This window comes from Channa argus, chromosome 11, assembly GCF_033026475.1.
Source record: "Channa argus isolate prfri chromosome 11, Channa argus male v1.0, whole genome shotgun sequence".
In the NCBI taxonomy this organism is placed as follows: Eukaryota; Metazoa; Chordata; class Actinopteri; order Anabantiformes; family Channidae; genus Channa; species Channa argus.
The window spans coordinates 20,008,446-20,024,520 of NC_090207.1; the positions used below are offsets into that span (position 1 = coordinate 20,008,446).

Here is a 16,075-nt window from a genome sequence, read left to right on the forward strand (position 1 = left end):
GGCAGTTTGAAGGTTCAGGTTTGAAGGCTCAGGAATTGTGGTTCTCTAAGTGCTGAGTGAGCGATGTGTCAGCTCATGGTTTTCCATATTGGTTGAGGAGTGGGGGCTGCACAGGCCACCCTTACAGAAAGTTTTCCATCGTGGTGAGTCCTCAGACGTATATGGCATCCAAAGTCTGTTGTCTCTGTTTATGGAGACGATGAAACATCGTCCACTACTTTACCACGATTAGGTTAATTGACAAAGCAGACTAGATGTGGTTTTAAAACATTGTTGCTTTAAAAAAGATGTTGACCTATATGGGAAGACAGAAAGATTTAGGACAAAGTGCATTTTACTGTCTCATCCATCTCTAGTTAAAACTCAGCTGACAGCTGAGACAGTCACAGTGATGAATGTCTTCCTTTGTCCCATCCAAAGCCTTTTTGTAATACAGAAGAAAGCTTTCTAGCTTATGACTTATGAGCCAGTTTTAGCAGCCAATGTTTGTCATTTTAATGTATGGCAAGTGTTTTGGCTACTATCAGATACTGTTAGTATCCTTCTTCAAGTTGGCAGTACAAAATGCTACATTAAGATTTTACTCAAAGCAAGGGAGTTTAAGTAGCACATGTCAGGTTTTGCTCTTTTGATAATTGGTCTCCTTTAAAAAAAAGTTGAGATTGGCTTCAGAGTTGTCAGCCAAAGGAATTCATACTAAATCATTTTTTAGATGGTCCCTTAAATGTCTAAACTTTCTTCAAATCAAGTTTGAGCCCTACTATGACATTCACAGAGCTTGGTTCATTGCTGTGTAAAGTCATTGTTGCTTCATTTTCCAGCTGTCTTTGGTAATCCCATCGACACATAGTCAAGTAAAGGTGGTTTCTCCTGTCAGTGGTGGGGCCTGCTAGATGCATTAGTTTTACAAGTCTGTCACATTTCATCCGTCATAGCCTGGTGGACCAACTCCACTCTTGAAACAGTATGTTTGAAACAATATGTTCTTATGCAACTCCCAAATTCTCTAGTCTTTTGATGATGATGATGATGATGATGATGATGATGATGATGATGATGGGAAAAACATGAATACAGTTTTTCATAATGGCATCCTATTTCTTACTGTACATTAGCTATGTTAAATTTAATCACTTTTGTTTTCTATACAAAATGCTAATTTTAGTGATAACGTAAATAAATAAAAGTAATTTGACAGATATAGGTAAATGCAAAATTTTCACATCTGTGGTTGCTGCCCAATAGATGCATGCATTGCAAGCTGTGAATAGCTTTCAGAGAAAAGCAATCTGGTTTTCTCTCACAGTCCAAAGACATTCATGTAAGGTTAATAGGTGACTCTAAATTGCCCATAGCTGTGACTGTGAATGGTTGTCTGTGTGTGTGTGTGTGTGTGTCTCTCTGTCTCGGCCATGAGGTAGACTGGCAAACTTTTCAGGCTGTACCCCGCCTCTTGCCTATCACAGCTGCCCTCCGTGACCTTAACAGGATAAGCAGTTAAAGATAATGGATGGATGGATGATATTGTCAAACTGGCTTTGGAGTTAAGTGTTTCCAGCATGCAGCTACTGGTCGTACCAAACTGCCTAATGGCTTGTTGTTGCTTCTGGTTGCTTTTTTTCTATCCTCTCTCCTTTTTCCACTCACCCTAATCTGTCAAGGCAGGTGGCTGCTAACCCCAAACCTGGTTCTACTGGAGGTTTCTTCTGTTAAAGTTTTTCCTTTCCACTGTTGCCTGGGGCTTGCTCAATGGGAATTTGTTGGGTTTCCTCTACATATCTGTATGGTCTTGACTTTATTATGTAAGGTGCTTTGAGAGGACTATATTGTGAATTGCTTCTATTTAAATAAAGTTACATTTTGTGAGTAATGAGTAGGCGCTTAGGGGATAAACCACATAAAAGCTCGTAACTAGAAGTTCTAATTAGCAGCAAATAAAGCAAAGACAGTTTCCCACCAGAGTTAATTAAATGCATAATTTGAAATCAAATTCTAATTCTAATTCTTCTTCTTCTTCTTCTTCTTCTTCTTCTTCTTCTTCTTCTTCTTCTTCTTCTTCTTCTTCTTCTTCTTCTTCTTCTTCTTCTTCTTCTTCTTCTTCTTCTTCTTCTTCTTATTATTATTATTATTATTATTATTATTATTATTATTATTATTATTATTATTATCATCCCTGTGAGGAAATCTCAGGTACACCGTGTACTGGGCCCGTAGCTGCCATTCAAGGCTCTGTCTGGGGCAAATTGGGCTTTAGTGTCTTGCTAAAGGAAAAAAAATTAACAGGACAGAAATTTAGGGGATTGACATTGAAAACAGAGACACATCAAAAAAGAAACATAAAAGCTGTACATATTTAATTGAAACATAATAGTGAAATAGCAGGTTTTAATACATTATATTACAAATATCTTATGTACAAACGGACATGGTGGTTCTATTGATATCAACAAACCACTACATTTATACAGTAAATAAAACCACTACATTTGTACAGTAAATACAGTGCTTGATTCATACAAGCAAATTGACGGATACATGTTCAAGCTCAATATTTCAGACATTTAGAAAAGCAAGCATGAATTTCTGTTTAGTTTTTGTGCTTCAGTCTTTCAATTTATTACAAGCTTTATGAACAGACTATTAATAGTCAAGTCATGGTATTAACAGTAACACTTGGAATTTTTTTTTTGTATATTTTATTGTAATTGACAAAACGGGAAAGAATATCAAAAATCTATAAATGATACTGTTCCTTTGTATTTAAAAAAAAATTAAAAGTCACTGGATAGATTTCCTGTGTCAACCTCATTTGTTTGATACTACAAAAAAGTTTTACATACATAACTAAATATATGCTGCTAAGTTCTGATCTTAAATTTGCACAGTTATTGCAATTGTTTAGTTATGTCAGATTAGCTACTTAGCAGGCTTTTTGTGGATTTAGCTCCTGAGTAATGAGCAACTTTTTATAGAGTCATATATAACAGAAACTGTACTGACATCAGAGAAACAGTGCACAATTGCCCAGTATTGTGAGCCTGGTGTTTTATCTTTTATCCTTGTAACTTTGTTGGGCATGTGGCACAACTAAAGTAATAAAGTTTGCACAGATGTTAAGCATTTTAAAGCTTTTTGCTAGTAAAATACAGTACGTGATCCATGACAGCTTAGTGGAAGGTGTTTGGATTTGGACGAATCATCATGATCACTTTCTTTAATGAGTAGGCTCCTCCTCTGAACTCTGCCCAGTAGACTCCATCTTGGTAGCGGCTGCGGTAATGTCCTCCTCTATACCAAACTCCATTCAGATTTGAGTGGGCACAAGAATTATACCACCAGCCTCCCTTCTGATAGTGGGCACAGTTGCCTAAAAAGATATGGAGAATAGCTCAGTCAGGGTATGTCTTGTCAAGATTTGTCCTGCTTAATATTTTGTATGAGTGAGGTTTTTACCTGTATATACATCATGGTCTCTGTCCAGCGTAGTAAACTGTTTGCCATTGTGCCAGGTGAGGGAGTCTCCAGCATTGCCATGGTAACGACCCACCCTTAGCTTGTAGAAGTCGGCTTCAGGCTCAACTCTGAAGCTGGCATATTCCGCAAACACTTTCCTGCCAGACCAGTCCTCCAGTGTGACAAGCAATTTGTAGTTTCCCTGGTTTGTCAGCCAGTATATGTTCTCCAGACCTAGCCAGTATTCACCATCGATATTGCCAAATCCTTGCTGTGAAGTGCAGTGATAAAATAAACATCAATACAATTTCATTGTGAATACTCTTTGTGATGTTTGGAGATGACTGATGATGATTCATGCTCTGGAGTTCTTTTCATCAGGGAACATTTTTTTAATGGATCCTCTGAGTGAAGTTAACATCGAGTCAGTGTCCGGATTTCCATCATTAAAGCCATGCAGTAAGAAGTGTAACATAGTGGATGCTGTCTTCTTGCTTTGTCTCTTTGTTTTTTTTTTGGTAATGCCCACTATACACACACTTTGATTTGTGGAAACACTCCCAATTAGTTTTAAAAAAATGCAATTTTAGATCTAATTTAATTTTGTTAAAGTCTTGTTGCTTTAGCTAAGATTTATTCTATACCCTTGTTGACCTGCTCACAGACATTTACTAGGGAACAGTGTGTTTTTGGTTCCCCTGCATTTAAACAAAAGGACATTAGGAATGCACAACCAACTCAACCGTTTTCATTAGCTATGTTGGCTTTATGGCTTTATGATTAGGTTACATCTTCATTACCTGTTAACATCTGGTGAATGTTAAAACAACCTACATACAGCAAGCCACCAACTTCCCTACAAACTAGAAGGTCAACGATTTGATGAGAAGTTGTCACACCTTGTATGTCTCCCAGTTTCTGAAAAAGTTGACCGAGCCATCCACTCTCCTCTGGATCACAGTCCAGCCACCTGGATCATGTCTTTGGTCACACCACACCTGCATAAGTCGGTTGGCATTCTCTGGTTTCACCAGGTACATGCCGCTGGCTACATGTCCATCTTCCAGAGCATGCAGACAATCCTTAAATGGGCCTGAACAGAAAAATAACAATGTGACATTTAGCCAAAAATCTAGTCAGTTACAACAATAATTGAATTTGAAAAAAGGAAAGCAAGAAAAAGCTGTAGTGACACACTGTAAAGAGTTATTGTTCAATGGTCCTGCCATAGGGAATCCCATTTTTCAGCAGAGGTTCTCATTTTAACAGCAGAATTGACTTTGGCTGCTCCTCTCATAAGGGAAATGACTGCTGACTGTGCAGCCAAAAGAAACACAGGCATGAGGGCAAAGGGAATCCTGACTACTGAATGATGAAACCACAGCAAAACCTTTTGATCGTCTGTGATGCTTCATAGAGCAAGATGTTTATTATTTTCACTTGAGGTTTTGTATTTTATATTCTACGGACCCATGGTTTTCAGTAGTAGCATGCCTGTTAAGGCCTCACATGATGTTTTGAAGGCAGGATTTCCGAAACTAAATTCATTTAGGAACAGCTTGTAAATCCTTGCCAGTAAATCTGCTAAATGTTTTCCAATATTGCAAGAAGTTGTGGAAAGTGACAGCATATTACAGCATCAGCAGCATATTATGAAGATGCATTTGTTTTTATAGCTTGAAAAAAAACTTGATGCTGGAGATGTTTTGTAGGTTTTGTGCAAGATCTGGATTGATTTATTGGTTTTATGGTGCAAATAAGTAGAACGTAATTTTCACATGTAGCTTTGTGATTCCACCCTAAATTCCAAACCTGGTAGATAAGGAAAAACACTAATGGGGCAACTGGCTCCCCTTTTTCATTTGGCTGTGAAAATGTAACACTTATGTGGTTTGCCAACTAGCCCAGATTATAATGGAAACTAAGCTAAAAACAAAGAGTTAGACTGGGTGCATCAGAAGTTTGCAAGAAATACAGAGAGGACTGCATAAGAAAAAAAAAAAAAAAACGCTTCAGCTGTTCTACAGGTTACAAGTCCTGCAGAACTGACAGATCTGTAAGTCAATATAAAGTCAATATCCAGAAGTGTTTCACTTAATAACAAGGTACTTTCTGATTTAATGAAATCTGTCCAGATCATATCTGTCTCTGTCCAGTCTGCCATTCATTTATTCACAGGAATGTCTTTGTTGAGCAGATACAAGCCAGAGAGCTGCCCTGCCCTGCCCTACTCTCTTCTGCCTGATAAAGTCTGTTACTTTGGTGGAACATATGACTGAGTTTTGCCTGGTGCAACTGGAACAAATGACATCACCAACTCCCAGTATCTCTTTCTGTTTGTACTTCCCCCCCCTCCCATTTTTTTTCTTAGATTCATCCTTTTGTTTCTCTTTCAGGTGTTTTTCCATCCCTCTATTCTCGCATTGTGTGTAGCTCTCTGTTCATGTTTGACATTTATGTAACTTTTTGGGGTGTTAGTTGCATGGCTGTGGGCAAGAAATTACTTGCCTCCTTTCAAACATTCCATACAAAGGCTACTGTTCACATGCAGCCTAGTGAAAATGGCAAGCAGTGGCACAAAATGTCAATGGAAAAACCGCCCGGTAGTCATGTTAGGAATGGCTTGTTTTTTTCCACCATTTTAAAACTTAAGTCATCTAATGAAAGGGAATAGTATTCACTTCAACTAAAACCACAAAACAGCCTTCCCTCTGTATTTAAAACTTTATCATCTACAAACATGTGTTCAAGACACAAATGGGCATGAGGCCAGCCATCCATTTAGGCACTTGTATTTACCCTGCCAATATGCTTTGTGTTTTTGTGTAGGTCGAACCATGACAATTAGATGATATGCATCTCAAAAGATGGTAGACAACAGCATTTCTATTTTCACCAAGAGCGCTGGGAATGTGTGGGACTTAGCTGTGAATGGAAGAATGGGTACTCGGTATTGTCTTGTAATTAATGAGATTCAGAATATAGTTAACTTGGACAATTAATCCTCTGTTTGTAATCACTATTTGTGCTGGTGAGCTAGATTTTATCAAAAATGATAGAAACCATATGGAAATTTGGTAAGCTCACCAGAAGGTTTGTCAGTGGTTGAGGGGCTGTGTGTGCCTGTGGGCATCGTTGGAAGAAGAGGTGGTAGAGATTTTTGGTCACTCTGGATCTCGTTGCTGATGGGGTTATTACTTCGTGGAAGGACTGGTGGCTTGTTGAGAGGTGGTGATGGTTGAGGTGGCTGTGGCCGTGGCTGGGAGACAGGCACATTGCGAGAGAGAGTGCGACCCTGGCACTGCTCCTCCAACAGAGCAATGAGAGCTGATTGGTTGGTGGCCAAAGAAGCCAAGTGATGGTATTTATGCTCCAGATCTTTGTATCGACTGGTGAGCTGTTGCATCTCAGATGTTTGGTTCAGGATCTTGTTCTCCATCTGAGCCAATTCCAGGGCATTGTCTCTCTTCCTGATGATCTCATGTAGCAGCTGCATATACAGCTGAGTGACTCTTGAGTTCATGTTTCGGCTCTCCTTCCTCAGAAGCTTAACCTCATTGACAATGCCCCCATCTACTTCTACCAATTGCTGCAAGGTCTCAATCTGTCTCTTCTGTTTCTGTAGCTCCACATTTAGCAGCTCTAGCTCCTGTTTGTTGACCCGATTCTCCAGCATAGCCTCTGGCTCCTTGGAATTGACACAGATGGCTCCAGTCACTTTTTGTTGAGGCACAATAAAAGTATAGGAGCACTTGTCCTGCTGCTGTTCAGCTGGAGCACGTTTGCTCCTTCCAGCATAGAGAAACTCACTTTCAATATCATCCTCACTACTCTCAAATTGCTGGCTCCTATCGCTGCTGTCCGATGGACTCCCCTGTGTTTGCTGGACACCACAGACTAGTCCGTAGAGAAGGAGTCCCAGCAGGACAATTGAAGGGGGCTCCATGAGTTTGTCTGAAACCCACCCAAAACCTGTGGAGACAGAAAAAGTATTTGAGATTTGTTTTTGTTTTGTTTTTTGTGATAAAAATTTAATTACAACTAAGTTGTAGTCTATGAGCAGACAAACGTTTTTATTAACAATATAAAGCGGTTAGGATTTAGCTGTATTTATTTCACAGGACCGCCATGAATGTCCTGAGTCCTTTACAGTTATGTTGATTGAGAACGGAAGAAAGTTACCTATAAGATTACAATGCACATTGCCAGAGCAGGCAGGCACAGACATCCTGTTCCCACACATTGCAACCTATGCCTGGTTGGCGGCCATTACAGCTCACAAATAAATGGGCTACTGTAAAGGATTTGATCTGAGGGGAAATTGCAGACTTGCCCTACAGAGCACCGTTGTGGCTGCTGTAGCTTTCCACAACAGGAAAAGCATTATATTTAGGTGTAATATATAAATCAGAATTCACACACTGCTGTTTTTCAAATGGAAAAAAGTAGAATCCCTGAATATATGTTGCCTTCATCCTGGTTAAATACACCTCCCAATATCAAATGTATGCAGTACATGCTGTTTGAAAGCTACTAATCCCCTCACTGCCTCTGAGAAAAATATTTCTTTTGTCTAATGACATGCTGATCTCCTTAGTTAGTTAAATTCTGGTGGAGGAGTGTGTTTTGCTTAGTTTGGAGTGCTGGCTCAGGTTCTCTTTGGGCGACTGCCACTGCTTGTCCTTGACAAACACACACACACAAACACACACACACACACAAACACTCCTATCTGCTCCTTTCTGCAGCCCTGGACATCTTTGCTTATGGAAAATATGAGGCACTATGAGATGATGCTATTCATGGAACCACTTTAAATATTGATTGTGTTGCATCAGTCCTGTCCATAGCCTTTACCAAAGTTGCTTTGAAGACACTAGGAGGCAATTCATCTTAATTCATGTATCCAGTTTGAACATGTCTGCTTCTGTTTTAACTGCTAGATCAAACACTTACTTTAACCATATTATATATGTGTGTGTGTGTGTTTGTTGCATAGTAATGCCTGTATCTGTCTCAGTTTTTATGTCTGAGATATATTCCTGTTTAGATTACAGTCTCTCTTAAATTCAGTAACAACACAAAGATAATAAGAATAAGGTGATGAGCTAAATTCAAATAATTTTTATGAGTTAAATGAATGCAGGCAGGTTTTGAAGATGATGTGGTCTTATTAGAAGTGGAGAGGATGCCACTGAGTCCTAAGGTGAATGTAACTCCTGGGTAAGGATAACAAGGCCTTGAAGTCTGGGGGCAACTTAATTGAAAGCTGCTGCATATTGGATTACAGAGGGGTCCTGTGGAACACCTCCCCAGAGTCAGGATGTGCCTACCTAATCAGAAAGCTGTATAGAAAGGCCTATATTTGCTGGGTTTTGCAGAGGTGTGTAGCTCCCTCATACATTTGTCATAGCCCATCTCTGTGTGAAGAATAACCTACAATAAATTGTTCAGCACAAAATTGGGAGGAGAGCAGAAATGTTTTTGTCTTGTTAATCTGGGCGTGCTGCCAGCACATTAGATTGGAGACATGGAGAAGAGAAATGCAGAACATGACCCTTGGCACATTCAACCCTTTTTGCTTTATCTGTCTAGAATAGAACATTTTCCTACTGAAATAAAAAAAAATTAAGAGGCTTTTCTTTCAAAGCCTATCTGTCTTTTTCATTTTATTCCTTGCATAATTGGAGAAAGTATTCACAGTTCAAGAAGATATGATTATTCTATGTATTTGGTTAAATTTTGTTAAAACCTAAAAGTCTGAATCTGTAACTGAATAGTATGAAAACAAAGCCTAATGATGAATCTAGATTTAGCTTCAAATTCTCCAGAAAAACTCACCTTTCCATTCTATGGAAAGAAATTCTCATCAGTCATCTTTAGAATTATTTCATAGTCTTGTAGATCAATCCCTAAATAAATCACTAATAGTGACTTACTAATCCATACCAAAAAAAATAAAAATAAAATACAGCAGCACAGAGTCCCATGTAATATTTTGATGACTGTATTTGCTGGGGGCACCTGTGGTTTTTTCCCCTTGGAACATGAGCTGTGTCTCTGAGAAACGCTGTGTGTACCCCTGCTGGTTAGGAGTCCCTTGTTGGAGGTTTTCAGCCCAGGATCTTCTGCTGTAGGCTTCACTACACTTCAAAGGTGACGGAAAAACATTGGCAGCTTGTGAGGATATGTCTTTACTAGTGGAGTAGTAGGGGTGTGTGTGTGTGTGTGTGTTTGTGAGAGTGTTTCTCTGTTAATATATCTTTTCAAACAACACTTGTCAAGCTCAGTCTCACAGGGACTAGAGTGAGTCCCATCTGCCCCTCTAGAGACAACCTGTTATTAACCCATCCACAATTTGCCAGAGGGAACAACAGAAATCCTTCTCCTCTGGCTATGTTGTTAACAGCCTCCCTAGCTCATTATTGTCCTAGCATCCGTTCACTTTAACAAGCTGCTATTGAGTGGACAATAGCTGCAGTGATTAAGTGTTGAGAAGTTACACACATACATATATAGACATGCTGAATATCTATTACTAAATATGAATGACTCAAGTGCAAAGGATAATGTCTCTCATCGCAATTTGATTGGCAGCTCCTCTTGCATAATTTCTTCAAGTCTGCTTCACACCAAGATGTTTTGGTTTTACTGTCTTCAGGTGGTAAGTCTGTGTTTACATGACTCCTCCTCGTGGATTTCACTTAATGTTAAATCAAGTGTGATAGATGGGTGCAGGGGGTGGGTCAGTGGGTCTCAGAGCAGCGTTGTGCTCCAGCCTTTTTGGTCATGCTCAGCACATATTAATTATAAGGTGGGCAGCCTCACTCAGACTGCCTGATGTCTTTCACCCCTCTCATTTCAGCATGAGTATGGCATTCTTCACATTCTTTGTCACCTAATTAGAGTGAGCTGCCATACACACATAGAGAGTCAATGGCACTGGCCAGACAGAGAGAGCTAGACCTTCTAGATGCAGGACCATTGCTCCCCTTATCCCTGCTGGACCTTACAAGAAATACTGTATCTGCTGACCCAATTCATTCCCAGTGTCCTACTTTCTGTGTGAATGCTTTATAATCACATCATCATCATTCACAGCAGGAAAACACAACACAACTACACAGCACCTAATTTGTCAGTAGCCAAAAAGAAGCAGACACATCGCAGGACGGCTTTGTGCTGTATGTTCAAATTAGTACCAACTCCACTGAGAACTGGCAGTTTCTCCTGCATGACACCCAATATGTGCTGGATCAGAGTCAAATTAAATTTTCTCATGGTAATCTGCACTATTACCTTACCTTAAGAGTGACCTCATTCTTTCTTCAAGCATGTAATTTTTGTAAGCGTGTAACATGACATTTGGAACGATTAACCTTAAGTACCTGCTCAGTGTAATTTAACAGGACAATTTGTTTATTCCAGGAAAGTTCAAATTTTTTTGTCAAAATGTGTTCTTCCGTACCACATGTGAACTGAGCCAGACTGGGAGGCAGGGGGTCTCTGGAATTGTTTCGATAAGTTCCTGCACTCTACCTCAAAGCCCCCTTATCTAAACACTATCCTGGCATCAGAAACAAAGACGGGATTCAACCGCCTGCTTCTCTGTCCTTTTGAGCCCAGGGGAACATCCTGAAGCTGCAGATTACTTGACACTGTAAGGTCATAGAATATTTTTTCTTTTTCCTTTTTAGAAGTTTATGGCAAACTTTAGATATTCAAAATATCTGTCTTATATAATTCAAGGCTCTTGCCATATAATCTGCACACCCTTTTCACCGCCAATGTCCCTCTATTGTAGACCGTAAGGGTCCAGTGTTTTGACAAGCTGAGCTGTTTTATCAGTGGCAAAGAAGCACTTAGCCTAGAGAGCCCACTCTCCAGCATCCCCTTGCGCTGAATTTACCCCCTCAACCGAGAGTAACAAAGCCATCTGTCCAGTTAGTCATCAAAAAATTGAGTTACCAAACAGTGAGTCAGACAGCAGATGCTGCATGATGAATTCAAGATCAAACAAAATCATTATGAAAAGTGTGCTTGACAGTGAACAAGATGACAAAATAGTTTAACCATAATGTTGAAAATGTCACTGGCTTGATTGATTCTGAGTTTACTCAGTGTGTGACAAGGTCAAAATTTTTTCTGTTAGATTACTTGTAAACAAAAAAGATATATCTATGCAGAGAACTAAAGTAATTCATACACGTGCACTGTCTCTTATTAATTAATCAATGAATAATATATATATATATATATATATATATATATATATATATATATAAAAATTTGTCAAATGGGACACAATGCTTACGAAATAACTGTAGAGTACTGATGAGGCTCCCTCAGTTGCCTTGCCCTCCTGCCAGAGCTGACTGAAGTTTCTCCTGGTATTAAGTCATCCCAAGTGTTGCTTTGCTCTGCCCATCTAGTTACTCAATCTTTTTGTCTTTAGTCCATCCCAGCAGTGTAGAGGTATCTGTGCTATTAAGCCTGGTGTTTAAAAACTAGTGTAGCAAAAACAGTTGAGCAGACCTTGAGTAGATAGTTCCAAAATCCACTTGGAATAAGTTGGACCACTTTTGAGAGAAAACTGATAACTTCAGTTTAAAGGTGGAGATATCCTGATATATGGTGAGAGTCCTGGGGAATTTGTATAGTGCCACTGGCCCGTTAGGAGGAGACTGTCACTTTTCTGTGGGCTGAATCCATCACTTCTGCCTCATAGCTCTAAGAGGCAGTCTCTCTCAACTTCACCCCCCTCTCTCTCTCGTGCTCTCTCTCTCTCTCTCTCTCTCTCTCTCTCTCTCTCTCTCTCTCTCTCTCTCTCTCTCTCTCTCTCTCTCTCTCTCTCTCTCTCTCTCTCTCTCTCTCTCTCTCTCTCTCTCTCTCTCTCTCCCTCTCTCTCCCTCTCCTTTCTCTTTCTCTTTCTGTCTCTCTCTCTCTCTGTCTCTGTGCTGCCCCCCCCCACCCACCCACCTTTCCTTGGCACTTTTAAATGATGAAAAATCTTTTGAAAGTGTTTCAGAAGGTGGACAATTAAGAGCAGAGCCTCCCCCTCACCCTTAAAATGAACACATTCTTGTGGAAAGCAACAGCTTCTCTACCCCTCCTCCCCATGGTACAAAGAGATTCACAAGCATGCACAGTACAAGCAACACACACTTCTCACATTTCCAACACCCTGCCCCCAGGTTCACCACCACTATTTCTGGCAAGGATTGCATGGTTCATCTGGTGGTGGACAGCAGCGATGTTACACTTATCGCATTCTAATTTGCTGTGAATGAATGCAAGTCTCTAAGAGAGATGGCAAGTGACTGACAGATAGAGAGCAGATCCAAGTATTTGACTTACACCAGGTCAGGTAAAGCCACTCCTGACCCTAGTTTATAGCCTGGAGGTGAGATGTCTGAAATGGGCTGGATCTGCATTTAGTGCAACACACCCAAACTACATTTCAATGGGGGATAATTATATTTCTATAAAAGCAGAGCTGTACTTGCTTGTGTCCATGTGGGTTGGTGGACAAAAGGATATGAATCACTTTGTCCCGTCAGACTCTGGACAGTTCTGCCAATGACTTATAATTTACTCAAGCAGAGCTTGGCTTTGGATACTGTTTCCTTGACTGTTCTCAGTTGTTTTGTGATGTTTTTCTGTTTTTGAAGACTAAGTTTAGGAGTTATTGCGTAGCACATAATGTTGTGATTTGATTTGTGATATGTGATATATCAGTTTTTCAGTTTTTCCTTTTTAATACGTTTACACACATTTCTAAAATTCAGCTTTACATTGTCATTATGGGGAATGGAGAGTAGATTAATGAGAAAAAATGAATTTAAAAAATACGAGTTGAAACTTGAGAAAGGTGGATGCTTTCTGAATGCACTGTATGTTACAGATGGTGACTAACTTTGATTTGTTCACTGTTAGCTCTAAAAATGTCTTAGCACAAATGCATCACAGTTAATGAGAACAAGTTATATTCTCATGTGTCAGCATTTTCGCTGGATCTCTTTTTTTTAATGTGGATGTTAAGTAGCAGGGCAGCAAGGTGGTTGGTGCTGTTGCCTCACAGCTAGAAGGTTGACAGCTTGAATCCCAGCCAGCTGCAGCCTTTCTGTGTGGACTTTGCATGTTCTCCTCGGGCTTGCGTGGGTTTGCTCCCACAGTCCAAAGACATACACTCTAAATTGCCTGTAGATGTGAATGTCCGTGTGAATGGTTGTCTGTCTGTGTGTGTCTCTCTGTCTTGGCCATGAGATAGACTGGAAATCTGTCCAGGGTGTACCCCACCTCATGCTCAGCTGGGATAGGCTCCAGCCCCCCCGCTGATACTAAACAGGATAACCAGTTACAGTTTAAGAATGGATGGAGAGATTTTAAATACCAGACTTCTATATTACCTTTCAAAAGGAAATTCAGACATTAAAAATGAATTGCCCAGCATGATGTACTAGTAAATAGCAGAAGCCTAGTTAAAGCATGAATTTATTCCTCAAAGGAACTCCTTTTTGTTTTTCAGTTTATACAGCTACACAGTTACTCCGATTACTTGTATACTGTATATTAATTTTTTCCATTGTATTATTTCAATATAGATTTCCCTTTAAGCCTGTGAATTTATGGTGAACCTCTGAAATCTTTGTTTTTATACTCATAAAACATACTTACTTTAACTGATGTTCATATGATGTTGATGATTGCATAATGTAAATTAATAAAGATGAAACCAGCTTAATGCAGTTTACAAACAATAAATAAATATCTCTGATAGCCACATTGCTGCAGTAGGGCGGCACTGGCTTTTTCTACCGTTCATTCAGTTTTTTTCCTTAAGTGAATGGAAGTCTCTTAATGTTTCCCCTGATGACAAAGTGAAAATGTACAACTGGCTTTATGAGTTTAAGTTCCTGGCAGACGATACTCGACCTGCAAGACGAGGACAAATTCATTTCATAGCATTCCAGATTAAGTCAGAGTGCAGGATGCTTGTCACATTCAACAAGCCAAGCTAATCCCTTTAAAAGATTTTGGATCAAAGCAAATGTGTTTCAACTCTTCTATGTCACATGCTATTCTGAACTGGTTATATTCATTTTTTTACACAGTTCTTTTGTTTCCTCTTTTTGAATGACAACTGCAGCTGACTTTGTGGCCAACTGGTGAATGGCAGTGTTACTCAGCGGCTGGGAAGCCAAGCGGGTTTTCAACATGAAGTGTTTTTGTGTGAATCACTGGGTCTCATTCAAAACCATAGCGTTGGTGCAGTGATTACTTGTCTTTCCACCTCTAATCCCCAACAGGTGGAGGAACACCAGATCATAAAAATGTCAAAGGGAAAAAGTTACACCCACATTGAAATGGTAACCAATCAGCACATATTGAGCTGCTAGGGAGATCATGGAAAGTGGCTTCACATTGGAAATATTTCACAGATGGACTTCTGTGGTGGTAAATGAGCATGTTAGAACATTTTTTTGTTTCAAACAAAGGGGTTAGGATTAGGGTTACAGTTAGGTGATCCAGTTTGAGTGGATAATTGCTTCCTAATAGCATTATTTGTTTGCTTTTATCTATTGGAGAAAAGTACAAGAACACACATTATAAAACAAATGTCAGCTCATCAACTTAAGTGCATAGCCATCATAATTTGGCCCCCGTCAGTTAAATCAGATTTTTAAACTTGCAACACAGCTTCAAGCTCTAACACTTCACTTGCTGTCTAGTGTATCATACCCCTTTCTTGATGTATACCACTTTAAGATAATCAGTGTTGTCACTTTACCTATCAGTGGTTTTTAATAACATTTTTAAATTTTTAATTAGATTTTGGCAGATTGATGTAAGATGGTGTACATTGTGTTAGTAAAACTGCACAGGCATATACTCAGTTTTGCTTTATACTGGATGTGTCTACCAACCTGTAGCAACTTGCATGAAAGTTTAAACAAAACAAGCTCACTCGGATATGAGGAAGTGAAGAAAGAGTAGTTAGCCTGCAGGGCTTCACAGCTTTTTAGATCAGCACAGAACTGTAACATTTCTATTAAGTATTTGAAATATCTAAATAAACCTGCAACTTATGATCTACCCACATGATGATGTCCATTATGACAATGGTCAAATATACTAACGTGCACCGAGAAATACTGTTTTGAAAATGAGTACAGTAACTACTGTACAGACAAAGCATTATGAGGCAGCAGGTGTACGATATGTGTATCATTTGTAAAGTTGTAAAAATACAAGATAATATAAAAAAACAAAGCACATTGTGCAGTACATTTTAACTTTATTGGCTAAATCTTAATTTGTCCTGAGTGGTGAATTATTGTAAATAAGTTGTTTACTGTTAATTTGGTAGGCAGATCCACACTAGTAGTTCAATGTCAAATGCTGTAAGAACTGACAATTGTACTGCCAACAGTACGCTGTAATGAATGTAATTTAGATTGTAGTAGTAATAAAGTCAGTAGTCAGTGACTGGCAATGTTAGCAGTTACCTCCACCCGTGGTTGACACAGACATAAACATGTTGGTTGTCCAGATCAACTACCGACGCACCTTAATGATTTTTACAGGATCCATGTTGTGTGTTTTCATGTATGGGAGCAGA

The 16,075-nt window shown here is 39.4% G+C and overlaps 1 protein-coding gene across 2 annotated transcripts; it reads right to left on the reverse strand.

Annotated features, from left to right (window-relative positions):
- Nucleotides 1-2,337: 2,337 nt before the first annotated feature.
- On the reverse strand, nucleotides 2,338-12,179 carry angptl2b (angiopoietin-like 2b). 2 transcript variants are annotated; one of them, XM_067522277.1, is made up of 5 exons: nucleotides 11,989-12,179; nucleotides 6,541-7,425; nucleotides 4,353-4,546; nucleotides 3,454-3,724; nucleotides 2,338-3,367 (listed from the first exon to the last, which is right to left on the reverse strand). In XM_067522277.1, exons 2-5 carry the CDS (start codon nucleotides 7,397-7,399, stop codon nucleotides 3,168-3,170), a joined length of 1,524 nt encoding a protein of 507 aa, XP_067378378.1. In that variant the 5' UTR covers nucleotides 7,400-7,425; nucleotides 11,989-12,179; the 3' UTR covers nucleotides 2,338-3,167. The 2 variants fall into 2 exon arrangements, with proteins under 2 accessions (XP_067378378.1, XP_067378377.1); XM_067522276.1 differs by having other exon boundaries at nucleotides 11,768-12,178.
- Nucleotides 12,180-16,075: the final 3,896 nt, after the last annotated feature.